General features: G+C 29.3%; 1 protein-coding gene across 2 annotated transcripts; it reads left to right on the top strand.

The window, feature by feature from the left end:
• The first annotated feature begins 120 nt into the window (after positions 1 to 120).
• On the top strand, positions 121 to 17,970 carry LOC129958064 (uncharacterized). 2 transcript variants are annotated; one of them, XM_056070234.1, is made up of 8 exons: positions 121 to 275; positions 682 to 807; positions 6,778 to 6,903; positions 7,477 to 7,531; positions 8,477 to 8,572; positions 12,905 to 13,051; positions 14,122 to 14,261; positions 17,795 to 17,970. In XM_056070234.1, the coding sequence occupies exons 2-8, from the start codon at positions 757 to 759 to the stop codon at positions 17,852 to 17,854; spliced, it is 675 nt and encodes a 224-aa protein (XP_055926209.1). In that variant the 5' UTR covers positions 121 to 275; positions 682 to 756; the 3' UTR covers positions 17,855 to 17,970. The 2 variants fall into 2 exon arrangements, with proteins under 2 accessions (XP_055926209.1, XP_055926208.1); XM_056070233.1 differs by having other exon boundaries at positions 121 to 379.
• Positions 17,971 to 25,778: the final 7,808 nt, after the last annotated feature.

Here is a 25,778-nt window from a genome sequence, read left to right as displayed (position 1 = left end):
TAACACAAAAATATTTCTTATGTGAGATTTAAATTTGGAGAATTCAGTTAATGCCACACTAGAGCTAAGAGAAATGAATAAAAGCTGATCTTATATTTTATTAAATGGCAACAATTCTGAATGTCCTTTTCGGCAAGGAAAATAAACAAATAAAGAATTTTATGGATAAATGTGTTACTGAGAATATCAGACAAATTTAAATTTAAAAAGTTGTTCCAGTATTTTCTGAAGTTGTTACTTTTATAGTTCTGTTTTCCTTTTTACTAATAAATTCAGTAAGCATAATATCATTAGTGGGTGAATTTTTGTGCTATCTAACATCGTTTTCATTAAAAATAAATATTCGAATTACGGCTAGTGCATAATGATTTTATCAAAGGTACAAATTTATTCTAATAGATTTATATTTCGTGTAATTTTAATTAAGTGTAATTTCAAACCTTCCTTTTTTAAGATTTCCTAATTTGTTTCATCTTCTAGAGTTTTTAGAAAAATGTAGGGATACATTTACTGAAAACGTATGCAAATTCTGTATTAAATTTCTTTATGTAGTCTTGTTTAGTGTAATAAATAAAGTTACATTTCCATATATAAGTTACGTTTGAATTTTATTCATATTTGTTTTAACTATAAAATATGTTTGGTTTATTATATTTATTACTTTTTCATGTGATTGATTAGGTGATCAATGCTGGAGCATGCATTGGAAGTGTGACTGCCTTATATTCTGTTTCTCATAATGTGACTGCTAAAGCTATGGTTGACTGCCATGAATGCAATATGAAGCGACTTCCAAAAGCAAGAGAAGTAAGTTAGATTTTATTTTAGTTATTGTATTTGAAACCCTGTTATGTTCTGTACTGGCATTAAGAAAAATTGTGTATCTTTTGTTGTTCATGTTAGGATAAATGGTCAAAAAATTTAAGTTGTTTTAAGTTTAACAATATAAATAATAAATCAATTTTGAATATGGATTTTTAGTTTGAAATAATATAATTACAAATTGAGGTCCTCAAATCAACCAAGCCTTATGATTACATCCCCCTTGATTAATTTTGAAGTGTTTTGCCCAAATTTTGTTCATCCTCTTAAAAATTTCTGGGAAAAATTCTTCAGATAATAGAGTAATAATAATCTGTGGTATGATTTATTTTGAAAATTCATTGATCAGGCTAAAATGTTATCAAATCAATTATATTATTAAATACTAAAGCATTGATATCATTTTGTAAAGATAATTTTCAGCTGAAATCTTACAATTGATTATAATATTTTGGAAATAGTTGTTACTTGGTATAGCTTATAAATGTACAGCATTTTCAGCACAGTTGTTAATTTACATTACTTTGGCTAACTTTAGTAGAATATTTGTTTAATATTGATGAAATGGTACATTTTTTTGAACTGACATATTGTAAGCTATATTAAAATGCAATTTTTAATACCATGATGAATTATCACATATTGTTAATTTGGGTCACATAAACATGATTCTTAGATTTTTGCTATTTTCAGATTCTTCTATATTCAACATTCTGTAAAATTACGGTGATTTTTGTTAATGAAAGCGTCTTATGCTATTAGAAAGAGGGAGTAAGCACTTATTAACTTCAGACTTGGCATTTAATTTGATTTGCATTCTTTTAAAGCTATTCTGTCATTTAAATTGGTCTAATCATTAAGTTTTTTTAAAATTAAAATTCTGGTTTTCTGATTATTGAAGTATTAAAAATTTTTAATAGTGCTATCTGTGAATCTTCTGGATCTCATTGTGGTTGATAATCCTAAATTTAATTTCTCCTAAATATATCAAAATACTTCTTCTCTTGCAACAGTTTTCCTTGCAGTAAAAATTTCTGAACTTATAATAAATGTTCGCATTTCACTTTTTATTAATAAACAAGTTAAATTTTTAACAATTTTTTTTATACTGAAAATTCATATAGACTGTAGAGTATTTTTTTAAAGGAGATAATATAGAACTTTTAGGTGATAACCAGATTAAAGATTTTGTACATTTTAAATTAGTAAGAATAAAATGACCAAATACTAATTTGCATAGATAAGACAACATCGCACCATGAAAATGTTTATAATATAACACAAATAATGAAGAACATTAAAAAATTAACCAGACTTCTTTGGTTTAGTTAATTGGCACTCAATTTGAAGATTAATTGTGATCATGAGGAGTGGGTAACTAATTTCCAGAAAAAGGCATTATTACATTTAGTAACCTTAATAATTTCATAGAATGAAATTTTTATCAAAATCTTATTTTTTTTTAGTGCTTTTTTAATCGGGATGTAAATTGGTCATATGGTGAAGCATATTCCTTTGCATGGAGCATATCTTTGCAGCTTTTCTCAAATGGTATTTATTTATTTAAAGGAGAATTGAGAATTCCAAATAAACTTTGTTTATTTCATGTACCTTTTGCCTTCAATCTCGAATTTTCAGTATTACATCCCAAAAATTTAATTTTGAGATGCACCCATGACCATTGTAGATATTGAGTGAAAAAACATTCTGGAGCAGCAAGAGTTAAGAAAAAAATTGATGAATTTCTGCTTAAAGGGAATCCAATATTTAATCTCATTTGTTGTATCACCATTCTAAAAAGGATTGTTTTGATGTCCTGAATAACATATAACTCACATTTATAATTTCTTAAAATTCTGAGAATAAAATATACTTAAAATTTTAAAGATTTGATTTAATGTGAGAAAATTTTCTTTATTTACTTCAAAATTTCATTTTTTTTTCACTAATTTTTCTGACTAATCTGTTAGAGCAAAATTATTGTTCACTTGGTTGGCTAAATATTGAATACAAATTTTATCCATACACATGCATATCAAGATTTTAGTGTAGTTATTGCTAAAGCAAATTGCAGTTATTTTAGAAGTATAGTAAATCCTCATTAAATCATCACTTAAGGGACCAAATATTTTTGACAACTTATGTGAAGTGACAACCTGAAATAAATGCATGCAAATAAATGAGTGTAAAAAAATCAAAAAAAGCCTTTCATTATTACCACATTTTACTTTACTCTAATTACTTTGGTACATTAAAATAATCCTACAGTTTTTATTACTTTAGTGTTAGGTTCTGTTTACTGGAAATAACTTTCTTTACTTGTATACTCAAGGTTCTGAATTCCTCATCTGTTGTACCTTGAATGGATATTAAGTATTGATAGAATTTCTCCAGAGCTTCGATTGTTTCTATCTTAATGGGTGGGATTTGATCCATATTCTCGACATCCATATCCTCACATGAACTCTTTGGTTTTTCTTTCAAAAATTCTGATGTCAAATCCTTTACAATCACTTGTGAGTAGATTGCAATATTGTTGTCAATGTGTTAACCTCATGGATGCTCCACTCTTTTTTATTTGCGATTTGCTGCAAAGTCTGTAATGATTCTGGGTCGATGATGTCTTCGCTAAGGATTTTTTCTGATTCTTCATTTGCTATAAATCCTGCATCTAGGAAACAATTCAAAACAATTTGTGATGAAACAGACTTTTGGAATTGCATATCATGGAATGGAATTATATATAAAAACCTAAATTTTTAACATTTCTTTCCTAGCAAATTTTTTTATCAGATTATTTACAAGAGTTTTTTTTTTTTTTTTTTTTTTTTTTTGTACTTTTGTTTAAAGCCACTAATTATACCTTGACTTATAGGTTAAAGAAGTGCAATTACATTTGGCGGAAGAAAAATAATTTTGATCTCTTTTAAATTTTCATGTTGATTGTGGGTGGTACAGTTACCAACATTAATGATAACATTTCTTTTCTGATGTGAAAACTGAGAATCCAGTTTATGAATATGTCATTACCAAATTGTTGTAGTCATTTATACATTTAAATTTGCTTCGTATTCAACTGGAAGGGATTTAATACTTTAAAGTAGCATGGTTTTTACTGCACTAACACAAGTAGTTTTAGTTTCTCATTTCCACTCATATTAGCTCCAAGCAGAAGTGTCAGGAGGTGTTTACTTGCTTTTCCAAAAGTTCATTTTTCGCCCTTAAATGGCAATTTTATTAGGCAAAAGACTGTAAAATAAGCCAATTTCATCAAATCTAAAAACATTTGATGCATCAGATCTAGATAAAATGTCCTCGAGAGCACTGTTCTTCCAGTCATCTGTAACATAACCATCAGCAGCTGCTGTTATTCTCCTCTAATCGTTTTAAATGAAAGGCAATGCCTGTCTTTAAAACATTCCAGTCAACCATCGCTTCCGCCGGAACTTCTAATGCTCGATTCCTCAGTAGTTTCTATGTCTTTTTCTTTGAGAATCATGGCAGAGATTGACATATTTTGTGCTCCGACATGTTTTAGCCATCGAACTAAAACCTCCTCGATCTTGTCATACTTCGATTTCCGTATTCTCTTTCGTCTTTGCAGCTTCTTCAATGACTACTTCTCAGGTGCTCACTTTCTTTAGGTAAGTATGTGTGTCCCAATCCCGAAGTTCCCTGGGATCTTCACTCGATTATTGCATCCTTCGACGGCAAGCGAGGGAGCTCTTCATAAGAAGCTGTCGCCGCTTGTTTGCTTCTTGCTTCTCATGGACAGCCAAAAATCCTACGTGTTGAGCGCGGGTGGCGACCCATTAGACGGGTGGTGCACTGTGATCCCTTGTGTATCAATCGACTAGTAACTAGTCACCAGAGTGGTTAGTCTTCTAAGAATCAAGCGAAGGGGTTACTTCTTGGGCTTGGCGTTAAGGGTTATCACTGTTCTCGGGGGTAAATGAGCGTATAGGTACCTGCCAGCACTAAGGTAAGCGCCGAGACTGGGAATGACCAGAGCCGGTGGCTGCCTTCCCTTGTTGGGCTCTGTAGTGGGCTGTGTCATCGGTCCTGAAATTTCATCAGTATCGTATGGGCAAACGCGAACCTGCTCCCTTAAGTGGGCAACAAAATGTTTCTACCCTTTCAACAGTACCTAATTTTCCAGCCTTTTTCGTTATCAAAAGATCATCTGCTACTAATGATAAATTTCATTCTGTCTCTCCGTTTCTTGTTGAAAGAGGTATAACTGGCAATATTGGCGAAGTTAAAAGTACTTAAAAACTTCGATCTGGCGATTTGCTGGTCGAAGTACAATTTCGTAAACAATCTGTACAAGTTATGAAATTAAAATCACTAGAAAGTATACCAGTCGTTGTTTCTCCATATTCTTCACTGAATTCCTCCAAACGTGTTATTTCCTGTGGGGAGATGTTCAATGTACCGATAGAAGAAATATCTCAAGAGTTGCAAGGACAAGGGGTTAGCCATGTACGACGTATCTATACGGAGGAATGGCCAGCTCCTAAATACCAAATATCTGATTCTTACTTTTAGTTTTTCGAAATTACCCGAGTGCATTAAGGTTGGGTACATGCGCCTGTTGGTTCCACCATATATTCCGAACCCGCTTCGTTGTTTTAAGTGCCAACGTTTCGGACATTCAAGAACTTCTTGCCGCGGGACACTAACTTGCGCCTACTGTGCGGAAGTAGGTCACGATAGTACGTAATGCACATCTCGGGAAAAGTTCTTTGATTGCAAAAGCGAACATACTTTCTTTTTTCGGAACTGTCCTGAATGGCAACTAGAAAAAGAAATAATTAACACAAAAATTAAAAAACAAATTTCTTATTCTAAAACTCGTAAAATTGTTAAATCTCAAACTCCTGTATGTGGTACTAGCTACTCTTCTGTGAGCAAGAAAGCTAAAACAGCTTTGGCGAAAGCTGTTTTCGAAAAATGGAATTTCCATTTCCATTTTCCAAAAGTGCCATTAAGTCTTTTTTTTTTTTTTTTTTTCCTTTCAAACATAAGGTAAATTTTCGTTTCCTTGATATGTTAGAAATGTTATTGAACCACGAAATTGCAAGAGAAAAAATAGGCCTTGTAGCAGGGCTTATTCGCTATGGAATACACTCTACAGCGGTCAAGAAAAACATTTACACTCGAGAAATTCTCAACAATAAGTGTGCTTTGAATAATTAACAGGGAGAAGTATAGTACCTGTGCATAGAAAATTCCTGAAATGGGTGCTATATGGAAAGAAATGCTTAACAACAATGTGGAGGTACAGGTGTTTTGCTGAAGTGACAAGGTCAATCAAAATTCCCCGTAAAGGCTTGGCTTTCTTATAGTGAAGAGTCGGGCTGAAAAACATGATGGCATGCAAAACAGAGAAGAAAGATGCTTTGGGCCATTTTTAGGGTGACAAATTATTCGGAGTAGAATTCATATTTAAGTAGAATTAAAATTCTAAATTGCAGTCATAGTATAAATTTTTTTATTTTTTTTTAGAAATCAGAGACACTGAATTACAATTTTTTAAAGAGAGATTTAGATTATTCCAACTTATGACTATTTTGGAATTGTTGAACATTCTACTGTAAATGTTAACTATTAAAAGGAGAACATTAAATTAGTGATTGCACTTTTTGTAATTATGGAATACATTAGATAAAGAATTGCTGATTTAATACTTTATAGAGGCTTCCTAATCTCATTTGAAACAGCTAAGAAAGTGAAAGCTTTCCTTTCTCCAAAGTGGATATTGAAAGATTGTATTACACATTTATATTGCACAAGATTTACTTAAAAAATTATAAGAGTGAAATCAGTTTCCATTTATTTTAGCTTTCATTTCAATACCCATTAAAGGAATTTGTAATGTTACTGTTGTTTATCCACCCAGTAAAGTTTTATAATATGGCAATGTACACTAAAGTATTTTTTAAAATTTTTTAGCTGCCACTTTATGACAAGAATGATGAAGATTTTACTGTAGAATATGATGAAAAATCAAAAATGCCTTTAATTAATGAAATCTCTGTGGTCAGAGTCCAGCTTTCTGGAATAGCGTCTTATTTAAATGTAAGTAGAATTTTCTTTCCTTTGTTTATTCTGAGAGTTCTATAACTTTTAAAAATTTTTCCTCCCACTGCATTATTTTTCTAGATATTTTTATGTTTTGTGTAGAGAGAGGTATATTTATTTCACTTTTATTCATAAGAAAATTAAGTACTGATCATATTATTAATTATATTAATAACTGTTATCGATTATTTTATATGATTTGATTGATTCTCTGAATGAAGTTTTTTTAATGAAGTTTATTTTTCATTAGAAATTTTTAAGTAATGCTATGATACAGAAGTATATGAGATAATTCTAAGTTAAAATATTAATTTGTGAAATTATATTAAAAATTCTTCAGTTCCACATTTTTTTTTTTTTTTTGGTTTTGGTTTTTGGTTTTGGAATTGTATTTTATAGCTTTTTTTTTATTCAAGTAATTCATCACACTGGTTTAGAATATGAATTATTTTCACTTTTCCTTAATTTCATAGAACTGCAGCAAATGAGTACTTATACTTCTTCTACTTGCTTATGTGTATGAACATTTGAAAAATCTCCTTTTCTTTAAAAGAGTGAACAATTTTACAGGTTGTTAAAGACCAAGCTGTGCATATATATGAAACTGGTGTTGCCCATTCCAAAGGTATAAGTTCTAGAAGTAGCCCTGGATTATTCATTTTATTCTATAATATGTTTTTTATAACTATTCAATATAAAATCTGTATGGAATTGTATTCAAATTGTATCATTGATAAATTTTAAATTTTTGCTATATTATTTCAAATATATTGACTGAAGATTTTTTTTTGTAGTATAATAGTTATACAAGTGTCAAATGGATTTGAACAAAATCATGAATTATAATTGCATAGGAAGTTGCCAATTAATCTGAGTGTTCTATAATTAGACTATTAGAAACGAAGCTCTTAAGATTTATGTTTTGTAATTTATGAACTCATATATTTTTGATTCGTCAGATATGCCTGCTTATTTGATTGCATTTAAAAAGCTCAGGATGAAAATATTTTCTGGAATTCCTAAATATTTTCTGAGTATTTTTAGAAATCTATGTCTCCTCATTATTTATATAGCATGCATTTTAATTGAATCCTTTTTATCTAGTTATTTTCTTGATATTTTTGCCATTAATTTGTTTTTACATGAGGGAATAAACTATTTTTAATCTTTTTTTAAATAATTCATCATAGTGGCTTTAAGAATGAAAAGTATTTTTATTTAACAATTTATTTAATGGAATTGCACTTATGAATTACTAATTTGTATGTTCATTTCATGTTGTTTTATACAGAAGAATGGAATAATTACGTTTACGGTTATCTCGGGTAATTTCATGTGCGTGTGTGTGTGTGGGGGGGGTGTCATTGTTGTAATAATGTCTATAAATATTGTAATCAGTAATTTCTTATTAAAAGCCTTCTTTGTTCTATTTTTAAGTCTAAAAATCTTACTCCCGCATACATGTTATCAATGTAAATTGAAAAAAGTGAATGATTTTGTGGCATGATTAACAAAATTAATTTAACTTATTATAGCATGTTGAGCATATAAAGTTTTCCCAACTTTTCAGGTACATATGATTACATAATTAGTGAAGAAAACAAAATTCCGCGCATTTTGGCAATTTTCTCTGGAGGTTTACTTGGCATAATTTTTGCTCGAAAAGGTAAGAGTTAATTTTCATTGTCCATAATTCCTTTTAATTTGTGATTATTATTTTTTTGTGTTTTACTGCTCTTATACAGATCTCAATAGTTAATTGCTAAGCTATTACAAATAGGAATATGTTTCCCCATTAAAAAATGCTCTATATAATGTAAAGAATTATGTTTTATGTTGTTTGAATGTACTGCTGGAAAAATTAGGAAAATTACGACACTTTGTGTTTCAGTATTATGCACTATTTCCATGACCGCCACAATGAAGATTTGCCACTCAGTTAGTGGTATTCTTTTGAGGTGTCTACAGATTAACCTAAAATAATAAAATTCAAGGCTTCTTAAGTTAGTCAGAGAAGAATGGAATTTTCTTTGTTTCGAATGCAAATGTGCTAAAAATATACTGTACATTTATTGATTGAAACAACATTAATTTTTATATCATTTAAAACGTTTCTCCAACTGGAAGTGTATGTCTATTTTCTAATAGACTAAGAAGACTTTAAGACTTTAGAGCCTTTATAATCGTGTTCCACATTACAATCATGTTCCACAGATATTTCATTTACTCTTGTTTAATAAATAACTTTAGGCTATAAAATATTTTGTTAATCTTGACACACTTTGCTGCATTTGTAAAATTCTGATTCTCGGTAGCATATATTGTATCATAATTTTATGTCTGCCCCTCAATCTTTTTTTCTTATTATTGCTGCAACCTCTTTTTATTATTATCTCTAGCATTTTATCATTATTATTATCTTCTCACCATTATTATTATCTCTAGCATTATTTTTGTAATAGTTAGTTTTTTTAGCACACATTTAACCAATATCTGTTTCTGAATTATATCTCTGCTACTCATTACCTTTTTTTGTGTGTGTTCGCAACTTTTGCGGAAAATGCAATCCATTTATTAGATTATTACCAAATTTTAACCTTGTGTAAAAAGACATTCTTATTTAAGGGGATACTTTAATTTAATTTATTTTTGAATGTTATTCCAGTGCTTTTTATAAATGGTATTCATTGCAATTTAAATTTCTGTGTTACCTCTTAATATGCTATAGTTTTGAATATATTGATAACTGTTTTAAATTATGGTATCATAAACAATCGTAACCATTAAAAATCAGCTGACTTTCAAGTTTCCATGCTTCATAATTTTTTTAAGGCTGTTCTCTCCTGACTTTTAGCTGGTATTAGAAAGTTCTTTATCTGCTATGATGTTGCTAGCAGATTACATTTTCATTTCTTTTTCCTTGCCTTATTTAATTTTTTTTTAGTTGGATTTACACAAATTGGACATGTTTACAGTGTTCTAGGTATTGACTTGCATGCCCTAATAAAAAAAAAAATTATTGACCACTAAAATTTTATTTTTTTTATATAAAGCATTAATTGATATCAGGATGATGGACTGAAATGTTTTTCTGTATTCATTGAAATTTGTTGTTCTACTAAAATTGTTTATACCTAAGCAGCACTAAACAATCTTAGTTCACATTGCTAAATTTTTTCCTTTAAAATAAACCATGCTGATTTCTTAAGTTATTATCAGTAGATGGATTGGGCTGTGAAATGCAATTTTCATATATGGTAGTAAGAATAAAATGATTCTCATAGTAGAAAAAATAAAAGTTTTTATTGAACTTTCCCTCATTTCATTATGTGCGTATTTAGTTCTTTCAAGTCTATTATGCAGTAAATAAAAAATAAATGTACTGATTTTTTGTTTTTATCCTCTACAATTTTTCTTTCTTTTGCACTAAATTATGAATTTGCTTCTATTTTATGTAGTTTGACTTCAAATTTGCTAATCTTTACATTCTTAAAATAACTACCCTTCTAATTTATTCATGTAGAATTTTATTATTTTAATGTGCATATTTGAATAACAAATATTTGTAAATTCTTGATATTGTTGTTGAATATAGTTTGAAACTTCCTTTTTGAGATTAAATTTTAGTGTACTTCTTTTATTTATAAATGTTGATGTCTTACTATTTTATATTAATCTTTTACATGAGAAATATAAGTTCTCTAATAAAACAAATACTTGATTGAATTTATAAAATTCCAAAGATATACAATAGTAAGACATATTATTGAAAAACTATGCAAACTCAAGAAATCTGAAAGATTTTATAGCTAAGAATATGGAATTCGTACAAAATCTGTATATTGTGATGCCTGACATATACAAAAATGCTTATTTATGCAAAACATTTTCTTTTTAGAGATGCATAGAAAAGCTTATAAAATAGTATGGTTATCCATGACTGAAATGCATACTTTACAGTATTTCTTTGCTGTCTATTAGATTGTTTTGGAATACTTTAACCATAGAGATCTGGGCAAGGGCTATATGGAAGATTCAGGGATGTAATTCAACGTTCTAGTGTATCCAACACATGTTTTGTTGAAGTTTAAATCTGGAGAACTTGCGAACCTTGTTACCTGCTGGATTGTTGCAATCCTAAAATAATTTCCTTAGTACAAGGCATTGACGATGCGTAATATCGTCCTATAGATTGAAATTATTACAGATTGTACCTCCAAATAACTTATGATGAGAATCACCTCTTAGCCACTGTTTATTGTGGATGATTATTCATGTTTATTTGTATTCTCCAGGTTAGAATGTATTTACCCATTTTTTATTTGATCTGCAAACAAAAAAGTTATTTATCAGTAAAGAGTTCCTTAATAATAGTAGGAATAATAATTCCTTAATAATAGTATTAAGAGTTCCTTAGTAATAGTAGCGCACATAGTGATATCTGCACCACTTCAACCAGGTGCGTTTCACAGTCCGAGTTAGTGGGAGATAAATAATGGGTTTTTTTTTGTAAACAGTTTTCTTTAATGTAGTCAGCCATTCATGATGTGTCTTAATAATCAAATTTATGTTAGCTGTAGTAAACTTCTGTATAATCTGGGTTGCCTTCAGTTGTCTAATCTCTTTAGTGGTCTGTGCCAAATAATTTACATCACCTAGTATATTCATAATTTTATATAATATATTTGCAAGGGGGGTTTATTATTCATATTGCCAAATAATTTATAACAGATACCCTGAACCAGTAAACTGACTCTGAATATCTATTCTGACGAATTTTCTGACATGATTTGATTGCCTGTTTACATAATCAATGTCTTTAAGCTATTTCTTGGTTCCTACTTGGCTCTTGCTTTTTTTTTTTTTTTTTAGTTTTCATTAATTTGTTTCAGTTTCTGTATTGCTCCCCTTCTCCCAGTCACATAATTTCTGGCAATTCATCATTTGTCTTCTGAACGACATTTGCCACTTTCCTTACTCGTAAATATTATCCGATGACTCATACAAACCTTTAAATTTAAATCACTTCAACTCCTTCCCATATTTGCCGAAAGAATAGGCACAAAATTTTCATATTCTTGTGTAACGTAAATGAATCCCATTGAATTTACAGAATTAGGCTGCAATGTAGTTTGTAAGGTTTGAGTTTCAGGACCAGAGGAGTTCAGCTACAAAACATCGTTTCTCTGATAATCCAGTATGCATGTCGGCCTAATATTGGTTAAATCTAACATCAAAGATCAAACATTCTCCTATTGCTGAGGCGAGGAATTTTGGCGAGGGGATGACAGCTGAGCTGTCATCTTCAAAATTTTGATTTCACTTTAATTATAAGTCTGTCCCAAGTTTCTCTCATGTTGCTTGAAAACAGAATGTTAATCCGATGTATTTGAAAATTTATTCATCAAGTAGCTTTGTTGCTAATTTGTAAACTTAAATATAGTTTTATTTTTAAAAGACGTGATTCTTCTGCAGAGATAGAAGCATTTGTTTATTTTATTTATTTTTTACATTGCTGAGATTTTTTTTAAAAAAAATTCTTTTTTGAAATTGATGCATTATTTTATTTAAAAGATGAAATTTTCTTTATGCCAACCGAATTTGTTTGGAAATATGATAAAGGATTTTTCTTAACATGTCTATTTATTTTTGTTTGTAATTGAGTTTCTATGAAATACTAAATATTTAAATAATAGTGTGTGAGTTTTAAAAATACTGTTAATATAATGTTTTTAGTTAAACCTTTATTGATTTATTAATAAATATAAAGTAGATATTTTGTCATTGTTACATTTAAATGATGCATATATAATGCTATTGCTATCAATGTCTTTTTTCAAATTTACCTCAAATTACTAAGATAACCATCAAAACTGCAAAATCAATGATGACGACATGGTTATTGAAAAGTGCGCTTAAAACCATTCATTAAATAATTATTCATGTTTTTGTCTAGACTCTTGATTTTATGGATTACTTCATATTAAATATGTTTTAGGTGGTTATTTTAAGAAAACATTATATTTTACTGTGGGAAGTGGACTTGTATGTACTGCATTTTATCCTGCCGAAAGCAAGGATTATTTTGTCAATGGCTTTGAATTTACAAAACATCATACATTTAATGCCTTAGAAAAATATGCTGGTAAGATGTAATTTTTTTAGTGCATTCATGCTTTATTTTGATTTTTCTTCTTACTATTTTGCTTGAGCTCATCTTATATTTTGTAAATTCATGTATTAAATAATAGATAACATGATGATGGATATATTTTGTTATATTTTGACAATGTTTTTAATAATAAATGTGCATTTCCAGTTAAATTTTTATGATTAAAGCAACAGCAGCATCTGTGTCAGATGTTTTATCTACTGAAAGATTAAATAGAGTGAAAATAAGGGGTTCAGACTTACAATAAAATCAGAATTTTTCTATTCATTGTAGTTTCTTTTAAAAGAATATAGTTTATCTTAAAAGCAAAGAATCGTTCTGCATTTAAAATCCAAATAACAAGATTTAAGTTGGTGTCTATAATTAGCTTATCTGAGAAAATGGTTGCTTTTAATACACATTATATACTGATGATAATCTACTTATACAAAATTCAGAAAAGTTATTAATCAGGGAGTTTTATTGGGACACTTTCTTGAATATGCTGTAATACACGATGTATTTATTTCCTTTAATTGTTAACGTAGCTTTTAAAATTCTAATATAAAGGGAATATTGGTATTTCTTGATTTAAAATATACATTTTAAGAATCTACTATTTTGTATTTAAATTTATTTCCCCTTTTGTATTAATGAGATTTTTTTTTGTTGTAAAACAACAGAATGTTTAAAATTATTAGTTCTCTCATAAAAAAATATTGTCTGATTCCTTAAATTGCTTTTATTTTGTAAGCAACTCAAATGCATTTTGAGAAGAAATACCTTGATTTTTGCTATCAAAGTTCCTTTTAATTAAAATATTGACGAAATAAATAGCCGCTGTCTACCATATGATAAAATTTATTTGCTTCAAATGTTTTGTACACTGTTTTATAGCAGAAGGTGTATCCTTGTGTGAAATTATGTATACTCAGAAGTTAAAATAGTACGGAATCATTCAGGTGCTTTCAGTTTGATTTAGAATCACTTGTCTTATTTTAAATAATTATAAATACGACTTTTATTTATTTTTTATTTTAAAAATGAATTATGATTTATTTTAGGTTACGATGCGCAGAAGTTAACTGAGAAAACTAATGAAAAGATTGATTATGTCAAAAATACATTAAAAGTTGAAGGTTTGACAAATACTCTAAAGGAATGGTTTGAGAAAAATAAAGAAACTGTTTCTAAAACTTTAAGTGTGAGTATTGCTGTACAAAATATTATGATATTGCAGATATGAATGTATTCAAAAGAGAAGATTTCTGTTATTGAATGAATTTGTTAAATTGTTATAACCTTAAAATGTTTGGAAAGTATATTACTGAAAAGTAATTACTGAAAGTATATTACTGAAATAGTAATAACTTAGTTTTATTCTAGAAAACTAAGGAACTAATGATACTGGCATATTTTATTGTAGTGGTTGAAATGCAGAGCTATAATTAAAAATACGCTAAACATTAAAGGCAGTCATTAAAAAGTTATGATATTGTGTGATTTGAATCTTGGCAGAGAGTGTTTATTACTGCATTTCCTTTAATTCTAAATGACTTCAGCCAAAAAATTATGCTTTTCTATGGAAAAATTTTAAATCAATGATTTTTCACAGAGATGTTATCTATGTCATTTTAAATGATATCTAGAAATTTCCCAATATTCTGTTGTATGCTTCTCCTTTTTTGGGGAGGGATGGGATAAAAAAAATGTATTTTAACTATAGATATAGGCTAGTGATGGAGGATTTTAAATCGGGGAGAAAGACATGGCTAAAGTTTTGTTGCTTTAATCGCTCCAATAAAGATAAGGATATGACTTTTCCAAGTTTACTTCCTATTAAGAGGTGATTTTTGGTTTATAGGTGGGCAAAACTGAACTATGATGAGTTATTTTTACAATTTAATAGAAATTACTTTAAAACCACATATTTAGTACTGAAAAATAACAATTCCTAAAATTATAAAGCATTAAAATCTGCATAAAAGGAATATCAGGATTATATACTTTGCTACAGAATTAAGAGTTCTAGCTAAAATTAAATTCATTAATTTTTCTATGAAAAGAAAAAAAAAAAGGTATTTCTTCTGGAAGAGGGCGAATGTTGTTAAAAAAGTTGTATAATTAAAAATTCTTCTCAAATATATATACTTGATTTACCGTGTGTACCGACTGCTAGTGTGCTGTGGAAATTCGAAGGCGAGTCAGCTAGTTCATGCCATATTTAATTAGCCACTGTTCAAAATTATATGGTTAATATCAAAATAACTTCTAAATTGATCTTTAATCTTAAGTATCCTAATGTATTACCAAGCAATCTTAGGAAATTTTCAAAAAAGGAAAGGGCAATGTATCGAGTTACCACACAATACTTTCCATTCATAAAATATTATAAATGCTTAAATCCTAAGCCCTTTTCGCCACAGGTATCTTTGTTATCTCATTGTAAATGGCAATTTTAAGGCCAGTACAGCCATGATGGAACCATTTGATTCGATGTTGGAACGCACGTATAAAACTCTCCTTGTTTCACCACTATTTTGAAGAACCTAGCGTTTTTATCTGATGACATAACGATTTCCCTGGTTTTGATATAATAGAGTCGATCAAATCTTATAACACAAATAGTTTGACCATATTTGAAACTACCTAGAAGAACTTATATATTGTTGTAATTTAGCGCAGAATTATTTAAAGCTACGTACATGACACGTGATTTATAGTGTTCTTGCTTTGTCTGTAGCTTCATGAATCAAGTATATTCAGGAATTCAGAGTACTTAATTACATTTGACATAAATATACAAGACGTCTGAATTTCACAGATCGGAAATAGATTTTGGTTTGCAATCATGTTGTTTCACTATAATCTATTTTAGTCCTTGAACACAATAATTGTTGTAAATTTTGATTAGCACTTGTATGTTTTGGTTTGCTCTTGGTATCTCTTTCAATCTTAGTACATTATGTAGGAAGGCACTAATATTATCATGGAGAAACTATTCTAATTATTTCCATTGAATAAAAGTATTCAAAATGTAAATTACTGAAACATCGTGATCTGCTTTATCTACAACATACTGAATGCAACTACCGTATTCAGGGGTTGAAACTGATGGCTGATGATACAGTATATTCGAAAATGCATATTGAACTGCTTCTTTATAAGAAGGAAAAAAATCGCAAAGAAGATAAAATGTCTATTAGATGCCTGGAACCAAAATGTCTATACAAATTATTGGATAATCCGAGGAGTAAAGGTTATCTAAATGACCAAGGGCGAACTGCAAGCATAATGGGATGTCAAGCCATAGTTAACTTCCTCTTTAAAGACTGTACCGAACTCTTTGTTTTACAAAATGATTTCCTCCACCAGAAAAACCAATGAATTTGTCAATCTCTTACTGGCATTAGAGAACCATTTAGTACTGGTAGAAGTATTATCCACCACACATCATACGAAAGAAAAATAATTCCTGCTGCATTTTGTGCCACTCTTAAACCTTCTTTATGAGTGTCAGATTCCTTATTTTTGTATCATGATTTCATTGAAACATTAAAACTTCTGTCACGAAAACAGAGTGGTTTATCCTTTAACTTTTTTGCAATCGTAAGCTTATCGCTGTACCGCTCAATAAGCTTTATTCGGAATATTTTTTTGGTCTCCTTCGCGTCGAAATTATAAATCATATCTTGCAGTTCAATTCAAAAAAGAAAAATTAGTAATATCCATAATTTTATTAAAATAATTAAAGCACTAAAACCTTAACCATAGTTATTTTCCAATTTAAAATTCCCCTTCATTGTCCCTAGAATACGAAGATACCCCCCCCACACACACACACATACAAACTTCCGCAAAATAATGAGAAGGTTTTTATATGGAAGACTTTTAAAATATCATTTGGAATGACGTAAATAATGTCTCTTGGAAAGAAAACCATGGACTAAAATTTTTCTGAAAAAATATCTCATATTACTGGATTAAATGGTCAGCTGTTGTCAAAGACGGTTCAAATTGTCATTACATGGAAAACTTCAAGCTGCTCAACTGCCATTGAATTATGTAATATTTGTTTCAATAGGAAGCATTCTATGAAATTCAAATCTGTCATTTTATATGGACCTGGTTATGCATATTAGTTGATTCTTAAGATTAAATTTTGTTCAAATCCATAAATTTAATTATATTAGGGCTATATTCAGATTTATTTAACTGGACTGTTTAATAATAACCTATGATTTTTTGATATTATCAACTTAAATAATTTAATAGTATTAATGTTGCTAAGTGACTACAGAGAAATTGTTCTGTAATACATCCTTTTTCCTCCCAAATAATTTTGTATTTACGCTAGAAATTTGTTTACTCAATTTTCCTGATGCTACATGTAAAAAATACAGAATACAAAGCTTATTAGTAAGGTATTTTGATTAGTTTGTCATTTTCATATATATAATGTTTGCATTTGACTATCATATGCCTAGATATTTTTCATTCTGGTGATATTTTATCAAACAACAATATTGCACGGATATTTATTTTAATGAGAATGATTTTCTAATGAAAAAAAAAATCTTGCAAATATTTCAACTAATTTAGAATAAAATCCATCTTCTTCTAGCTTGCAACCTTTATATTTTTCCATTCTTATAAAAAAATTGCTTTTCCATCTGTTCATTTATTTCACTCTTTTTCTCTCACACTCTTTTTAGTAATATGTATTTGTCTTTTCAGAATGTTACTGGCACCAGCTCTAAAGGTACAGAAAAGGAACCTGAGAAAATATCTAAATAGGATAGTTGAAATTTTTTAGTTTATTGTTAATGTATTTTACAAAAAGTGCATTATGTGATTTTTGTAATGAAGTGAAAAATGTAGATTTCTATTAAAAAGTTTAGTTTTGCTCTTCACTGTGAGAATTTTCTTGGTACTCCATTGTTAAAATGGCATAAAATATTTTCAGTAATTTTCAAAATTCTTTCTGAAAAATTTATTTTTTCATTTAGTCTGTTAACCAAGTAATTAATTTTTGTTTTATTTGTTTCATAGTGAAGCCCAGAAGCCCTTTTTGAACACTAACCAGTGTTGTATCACTTGATTCTTATGGCTAAATCTTGACCTTTGTCTAAAAATAATACATTGTGTTAAGAAATATTTAAGGGATAGATTGCTTAAGAGCGTTCTTTAAAATTCAGATAATAAAAATAATATAAACATTTAATGAAATTTTCTTATTTAATTTGCGATAAATCCCTATGTGGATTTAATATAATTGATTTTGTGTTCAGACCAATTGTTATAGAGAGGTATTAAAAAGTATTGTAAGTCTATTCATCACACAGACATTTGTCCTATAATATCGCGAAGCATGTAGAGTGTATGGTGTTTAATGGCAAAGTGTTACTCGAATGCTGAGAGTTTTAGCCATAGTACAGACTGAAAAATGAACGGTGATTTGTCTTGCTTAAAGGTGATTGAAAGCAATGCTGGCTATCATTTTTTAATGTTACTCCATAAAAGCTGTTTTCCATCAGTTTGTCATTTCGCGCGGCATTGTATAGAGATAAGTGCAAGGTATTTTCAATCCAGATTCTTACAATTGTAACATGTACAAGGCTGGCGATTTGATGATTTCATTATTCGCCTTGATTTTCCTAAAGGGATATTACCTTGTGTAACTGAACGATTGTCCTGCATCCTGTTTTTATAAAGTAATAGTATATCGGTTAAATAGTTGCATAATTTCTAATTATTTTTTTATTTTAAACAATAAGTTATACTAAAACATATTAAATATCTTTTATTAGAATATTTCTATTTTGATGGAGATAACTAGAATTCCAAAGCTCGTTTTCGTACATTACGAAAAATCATTCCTCAGCCTGCTTAGAAGATAATGTTCCACTCTAATTTAGAGTTTCTATAATTATTTAAATTGTTTCGTCATTCATTTGATGGTAGATTTAACATTAAGATAGCTTCCTTTTCCCTCAAAGTCAAATTTCATCGTTTTCGTTGAAGTGCGGAGACCACATTTGAGCATTTGTTATGTTTTGTAAATCCAGGTTTTCCGAATGTCAGGATATTTCAGAAATATATCAAAAGAACTTTGCCTTTCTATTTGCAGTGAATGCATCGCAAATCAGTAAAGCAGAATATTGCTTTCTACGCTTTTGAAAATTGAATCATGAATGTTAGAAGCCTTTTCTGATTGATAGCCAAGACAAATATCTCAACATGAAAGTAGTAGTTTTTTATAATAAACCTATATTTGTTACCGTTTTTATTCGGAAGGGAGGGGGATCCATGGCGTTATATTAAATTTAAATCAATGGAAGTATTCATGTTGCTTAATTTCATTCAATGAAAATTCTTATTAGTCATCAACAAAACCAACACTATTCTCTTTATAAAAAGGATAAGAAGAATTGGGAATAACTATATTAAAAACATTTAACATGGAAAGTATAGTAACGAAAAGTTGTGCGTAATTCACAATGGTGTAAATGCAATAATCACCATTAGTCAGTTTTTTTGTTTTTTTTTCTGTTTCTAGAATAAATTTATTCCGCTAATTTTAAACAAGGCGAGCTACGAAATTAGATCCCACGATGATGTACTGCATTTGGGGACCCTCCCGGGTTCTGTTTTGATTCATTTGCGAATTATTGATTTTTTTCTCGGTTTATAAATCACCCGGTGCTTTCAAATTAATATGTAGTTGCCATTTTAATACAAAGAAAAAGCATTTTATTTTCTCTTCAGCCTTAAAATATGCTGCCGTATTCAACGAGAGCATTATCATTCTGTGATTTCGATTTTTGTTAATGCTCTTCAAATCTTATTTTTATATCTCTTGTCTTCATTTCTTGCCATATGAATGACAAGACTTATTAAATGGCAGTTAGACTTGGTGGCTGAAAGTAGAAAAGGATTGAGTCAAAGTTTAACTTGCTATTAACAATTTCATTTGTGTGTAGAATAATAATTTAAGTAAAATAATTCACAAAATGGCCGTGTGATTTTCCTTCTTGGATGATAGAAACGTGGACAGTTTCTCATGCCAAGTCTCTCTCTAAGGTATTCATTCTTATTTAACTATTACGAATAGCATGGCTATATTATTCGGTATTGCTGTTTACCGCCCCTTGTAGTGTACATAGTTGTTAAAACCCGATATTACTAGCTAGTGGGGGAAATAAAATTTAAAAAAAAAAACTATGTGTTTGGGAGTTGGTCAAATATGAAGTGGCTCAGATATGGTCGTGCTAGTAAAATTTAAGAATTTGAAACATGGATGCTTCTTGAATATCGCCTCCGTCATGTGGAAAAAGTTCCAAAATTATCCAGTCTTTCTCTTGGAAAATATAGTTTTGTAGTTTCTGGACGGGTTATTTTAATAAAAATATGGAATCCTACTTAAATGTGAAATATATAGCCGCATTTTGTATGTTTTGCCACCTACAACTACAACATGCATTTGAGTAACCGTATGAAATGTGAAAAGATAGAATAATAGAGTATTAAAAAAAATCAATGCACTTGCTTACAATAAAGAGGGGGAAAGAAGAGAAGTAAAACGTTTCAACTATTAAGGTTGGGATGAGTCTTATAGTAGAGAATATTTTAAACATTTTCATGAGATTTTAATCAAAGATTAAAAAAAAAAAAAAAAAAAAAATTTAGAACTATGGAACTGACATTCTTTTCTGAACACTTCTTAAGTGTATTTGGTGTATCGGATTGATGTCTGTCAGAAACCTGATTATCAATTTATTTTATTTTATTTATTTTTCAACAAAGAGAAATCATGTGCAAAGTACGTATCCAAGTAAGCACTTCGGAAATTTCATTCGTGCTGCTATAGATTTGTATTCCATTTAACCTGTGTTGTATCTGATATGGCTTTTCATTAATTGAGGAAAACTCTTTTTCTTGTTGTTTAGGATCCTATATACTACTGTAAAAACGAATCATTTTTTAGGCCTGATATACCATTAAAGTTTGTAAATGACCTTTTAGAACACCATATATAGTGATATGGGTTAGCCCCGAACCAATTATTGAGTGAGGGTCGATTGGAGTTCAATATGTAATCCAAAACGAGTAACGAGTTATTGGGGCTACGTTACATAGGGCAAGTTTTAATTTCAAAACATAAAAATAGCGTAGATTTTTGAGATATTCGATAGTGGCTTAGTTGGCTCCTATTAAAGCATCACTGTTCCAGAGAGCGCTGTTTCTGCTATTTGGGACAGCCAGTTGCAGTTAATCTTGTAAGAATGTTTTTTTTTTTTTTTTTTAATAGACGGCATTGAATTAAAGTTTAGGTTGCTGTGAACTACTTATTCATTATGTAGCTTAGTTGTAGGTACTACAGGTTTATTTCAGCAAAAATTAAAACAGGATTACTTTAACAATTATTTTTAAGGAGGGAACAGTTTTTTTTTTTAAATAATTAAAATAGCGAGTTGAAAATAATATTAAACAGCACAAATATATTTGTAAGCTCACATGAGCACAGCAAAATATCTCTCAATATCAAACTGTGATATCTAATTTGCTCAGCTGAAATCAGAAGAAAAAAACCCAGATTTATTAGTTAATTATTCTCGTGATTACAAATTGGGTGGCAAAAATAAGAAAGTAAAATTTAAAAAAATGATAAGCAAAAAGTGATTTTGTGAAATGCATTTATTTGTAAAATACTAATGGAACATTTTAAACAAATAATATATATATTTTTTTCTAATATTGCAGAATCTGATTGATGGGAACATTGTCAGTATTTTCTAGTCATAGTGATCGATACTGCCCATCTATACCATTGGCGGTATATGTAGTTTAAGAAACTTCACTATAACTTTGTTGAACAAAAAAGATCGTTTTGTAAATTTTGCGAATCTGCTCAGTGATTCAAAGGTAGATTTTTTTCATTGGAAAAAGAATTCAGAAACACTGCATATTTTTGAATGGTTTTCCAACGATTAAATAGCTCATTCGATTCCATACTATCATCAACTAGCTGAGTTCAATCATAACATCAAACGGAAATCTAAAAAAGGCGTGAATCGCCAAGATGATGTGTTTCATCATAACGATCTAGTTCAGTTTAGTCACTCGTCGAAAATTGTTGGATCATGAGATGGGATGTGTTGCTATATTTACTATATTCATCAAACCTTTCACCATGCGGCTACTATTAATTTTATCCTTTTTTTAATAATCTATTCATAATCAAGCGATATTGATTATTCTTAGATGATAAATCATAAAAATGCAAAAATTAAAAAACAATTAAACCAGTAAGTGGATCGATATTAATTCAAATAAGCAATCACGGAAATATATGTTCACTCATGCATGTTCTAAGCGTTTTCATTATTAACGTCTTAATTAGTCCTAAATATATTTCCTAGTTTTCTCATGATTTTTCTAAAACTATTTTTTACTTTATTTACTCGTGTTAATAGTTTTGTAACTACTTTATTAAAAGGAATTTTGTGTGTATTTTGATCAAGGTTATAGTTAGAACGCGCATGAAATCTGAAGGTAAAGCGTACTGCCTGTAGAAATAGTTTTTTTTTTTTAATTATTTAGTTGCTTAAATTTTAAAATTACGTTGCATTTTTATATGCGTATTGTCTGTAGAAATGTTTTTTTAGATTATTTAATTGCTTAAATTTTAAAATCACATTGCATTTTTATATGCTTATTAAATTCCTTTTCTTAAGAATTCTGTTTCTACAATATAAATAAGATGTGATTGCGTTTGATTTCAAAATTTGATAAATGTTAGAATTTAATCTTCAGGGACTCATTTACATTCCTATTAAAGTTGAGGCTAAGCGACATCGATGTTTCTAGTGGTAAGTATATCAGCTGTAACTGTGGATATAATTTTGGCACCTTTGCAAATAATCCCTATTTGTTGAATATTCTGTCAGTGGGAAAATTTTGGATGAAAAAATATTAAGAACTTTACGACTTCGACATATTTTTATATTTATTGCATTAATTATTTATCTCTGTTGCATTAGATTTCCATATATGTTAATATGGGACCATTAAACTTAATACTTTCAAGTCGACAAATTTAATATACAAAGTTTCTCAAACTTTTATCTATAAATGTTAATTTCTGGTATTTAGTTTTAAAATATTAATTCAAATGGTAATTCCTAGAATTATGCGCCATTTTCTTTTTCACATAAAAAGCCAATTCCGGCTATTATGTAATACAATTTCATCAATAAACAAATCTAGGATTGCAAATGTTCGAAATATTGCATGGATCAGAAAGACAATATTTGTCTCAGACATTTCGAAATCTGAATAAACTTTGAATAAAAAAGGCGATAAAAGTTTTTTACTGAGGTATCCTTTATTATTTAATCATTTATTTTCTATTTATTAGGTTTTCATAAGTGCTAAAGTGGGATCACGGAATGTAAAACATTCCGTCAACAAGTTCAATGAACATAATTTCTCAAACTTTCACCTATTAATGTAAGTTTCTAAAATTTCATTGAGAGATATTAATTAACAGCTCTATTCCTAGGATTGCGCTGTCGTATTTTTATCATAGAATAGCTAGTCTTGGATATTATGCGTCAAAATCCCACCTACAATCAAATCTCAGATTGCAAGTGTTTGAATTATTGCCAGACGGCTTGCAATTTTAATTGAGACCATAAAACGTAAAATTGTACTGTGATAAGTAGACCTACCACACGGCAATACGGAAGAAATCCAAAATATTTATGATCTTTACTTTTCCCCTTGATGTCTAACTGCATGGTTTAAACATCATATGCTAAAAGGGAAAAAATAATGGATAAAAAATGCTGTCGTAAATCGCAGATACCATCATCTCAGAGATTCTGAAAGAACTATCAGTGTAGAAATCTGGCTACTGGAGAATTGTAAGGAAGAAAAAAATCCAGAGAGAAAAAACGAGCGAAAAATACGTGCTCGACTCCAAACGAGGAATTTAGGAAGAAGTTATGGTATACGAGAATGGTGTTGCTTTAATAAAAAGTTTATATCAAGAAACTGCATGAGAAATTTACCACTGGCGTCATATGTTAAAGGTTGTAATAAATCTTCTACTGTTCTAGATATTCTCACGATGATCTTGTGAATCTCTGTTAGTCAAGATTTGTTGGGCAGATTTCGCTATATTTTCAAAAGCTCAAAGAAGCGCTGTTTGAAAATAGTATGTATGAATCTAATTTAAGTGCCAAATGAGATCACTGTGTAACATAGGTGCTGCAGTGACGCATAGTTAAATAATTTTATCCTCATTACGATCATTATTGGAAATACTTTTATTTCTTTTTTATATTTCTTAAATTAAAGGAATTTTGAAAATATTATATGACAAAATATAAATGGTCCTGAATAAGCCATTAAAAACCGAAGACAATTCAGACTGACATTAGTGAAACTAAAATCCTATCATATAGTTCTGATTAAAAGCTGAGTGCATGCAATTTAATATCAGGTAAGTGTTGAAAAGAAAAATTCTCATTTATCCTTTTCTATGAGGATAATAACGATTTCTAGGCATTATGTCGAGATCTTTCTTAGATTTTATATCAACAATAGGAAAGAAATCTGCACTAATAAGATATTTCTTATTTTATATTAGAATGCTAAATAATAAAAAGAAAATAGAAGCAAATTTCCCTTATTTAATTTAGGGAATGCAATATTACTTTTATATTGTGTACTGAATTATATTTTGGGTTTTTTTATACAAAGCAATTTTATATACTTAACATAACTTTTAGAAATCATTATCCAAGGAATTTATATGTGAATGGGGCATCTGATCTATGCAAAACAAGCTTCTATACTCATTATGCAGATATACATTCTTTAAAAAAATTCAATGTTTTGATCACATATTAATAATTACATATTAAAATGATGATGAGAGATAAAAGTGAATGAAGTAGCACATCTAGGTATTGCATAAAATATGAAAATTTATTCTCTTCAAATTAATTGAACCGCTACAATTTTACAATATTCATTCATTTTTCGAGTTCCTTACTTTATGATTTAACTTCTTTTTTTTCAGATAATAATAAATTAGAATCTCCTCTGAATGTCTACGTTGGAGGATATTTTTGATTTATCAATGGAACACAAATCTCAAAATTAATCCGTTCTAGATTCGATTAAGAAATGGTAATAAATCGTAGTTTTTGTGCTTTTAGAAGTTCAGTGAATAGATATATGTCACCTCATTAACTTTCCTAGAAACATTTTTAATATTTGAAGCTAAAAGGCGATAGATGATTTCCTTATTGAGGTAATCGATAAAAGATAATTGATTATCTTACCCATTGTTATACAGGTCAGTTAACTTCTATCGTGTTTATGATAAAATCCCTCATGATGGCATACGCGACCCCTTCCTGACTGATTAAACTGGGATTATCATTCACATTGATAACAGACGCGAAATAACATGTTCCCGTTACATCAGAATTACTTATTTGTGACAATGACTTTCTTTCTGTTTTTCTTGTTAATTTCTTGAGTTTTTAAATTCAACTTAAACGAGAAAGCATTTTCATCTTTATTGGCCTCGGTGGCATGTTCGGAAAATCTAGACTTCGTGACCGAAGAATTGCGGGTTCGGGACATGATTGCAAGAAAGATCTGTCGTATGTGGGTCCAGTGTACGTGAAATCTGACGATAGTC

The sequence above is a fragment of the Argiope bruennichi genome, chromosome X1 (genome assembly GCF_947563725.1).
Source record: "Argiope bruennichi chromosome X1, qqArgBrue1.1, whole genome shotgun sequence".
NCBI classification, from domain to species: Eukaryota; Metazoa; Arthropoda; class Arachnida; order Araneae; family Araneidae; genus Argiope; species Argiope bruennichi.
Note: the sequence above shows the minus strand (reverse complement) of the source record. Positions and strands in the feature narration are given on the sequence as shown.

Excerpts from the sequence above, each read along its gene's own strand:
- LOC129958064 (XM_056070233.1), top strand. Across the intron at positions 808-6,777 it reads GACTTCCAAAAGCAAGAGAA|CTGCCACTTTATGACAAGAA; the intron begins GTAAGTTAGATT and ends AAAATTTTTTAG. Across the intron at positions 8,573-12,904 it reads CATAATTTTTGCTCGAAAAG|GTGGTTATTTTAAGAAAACA; the intron begins GTAAGAGTTAAT and ends AATATGTTTTAG.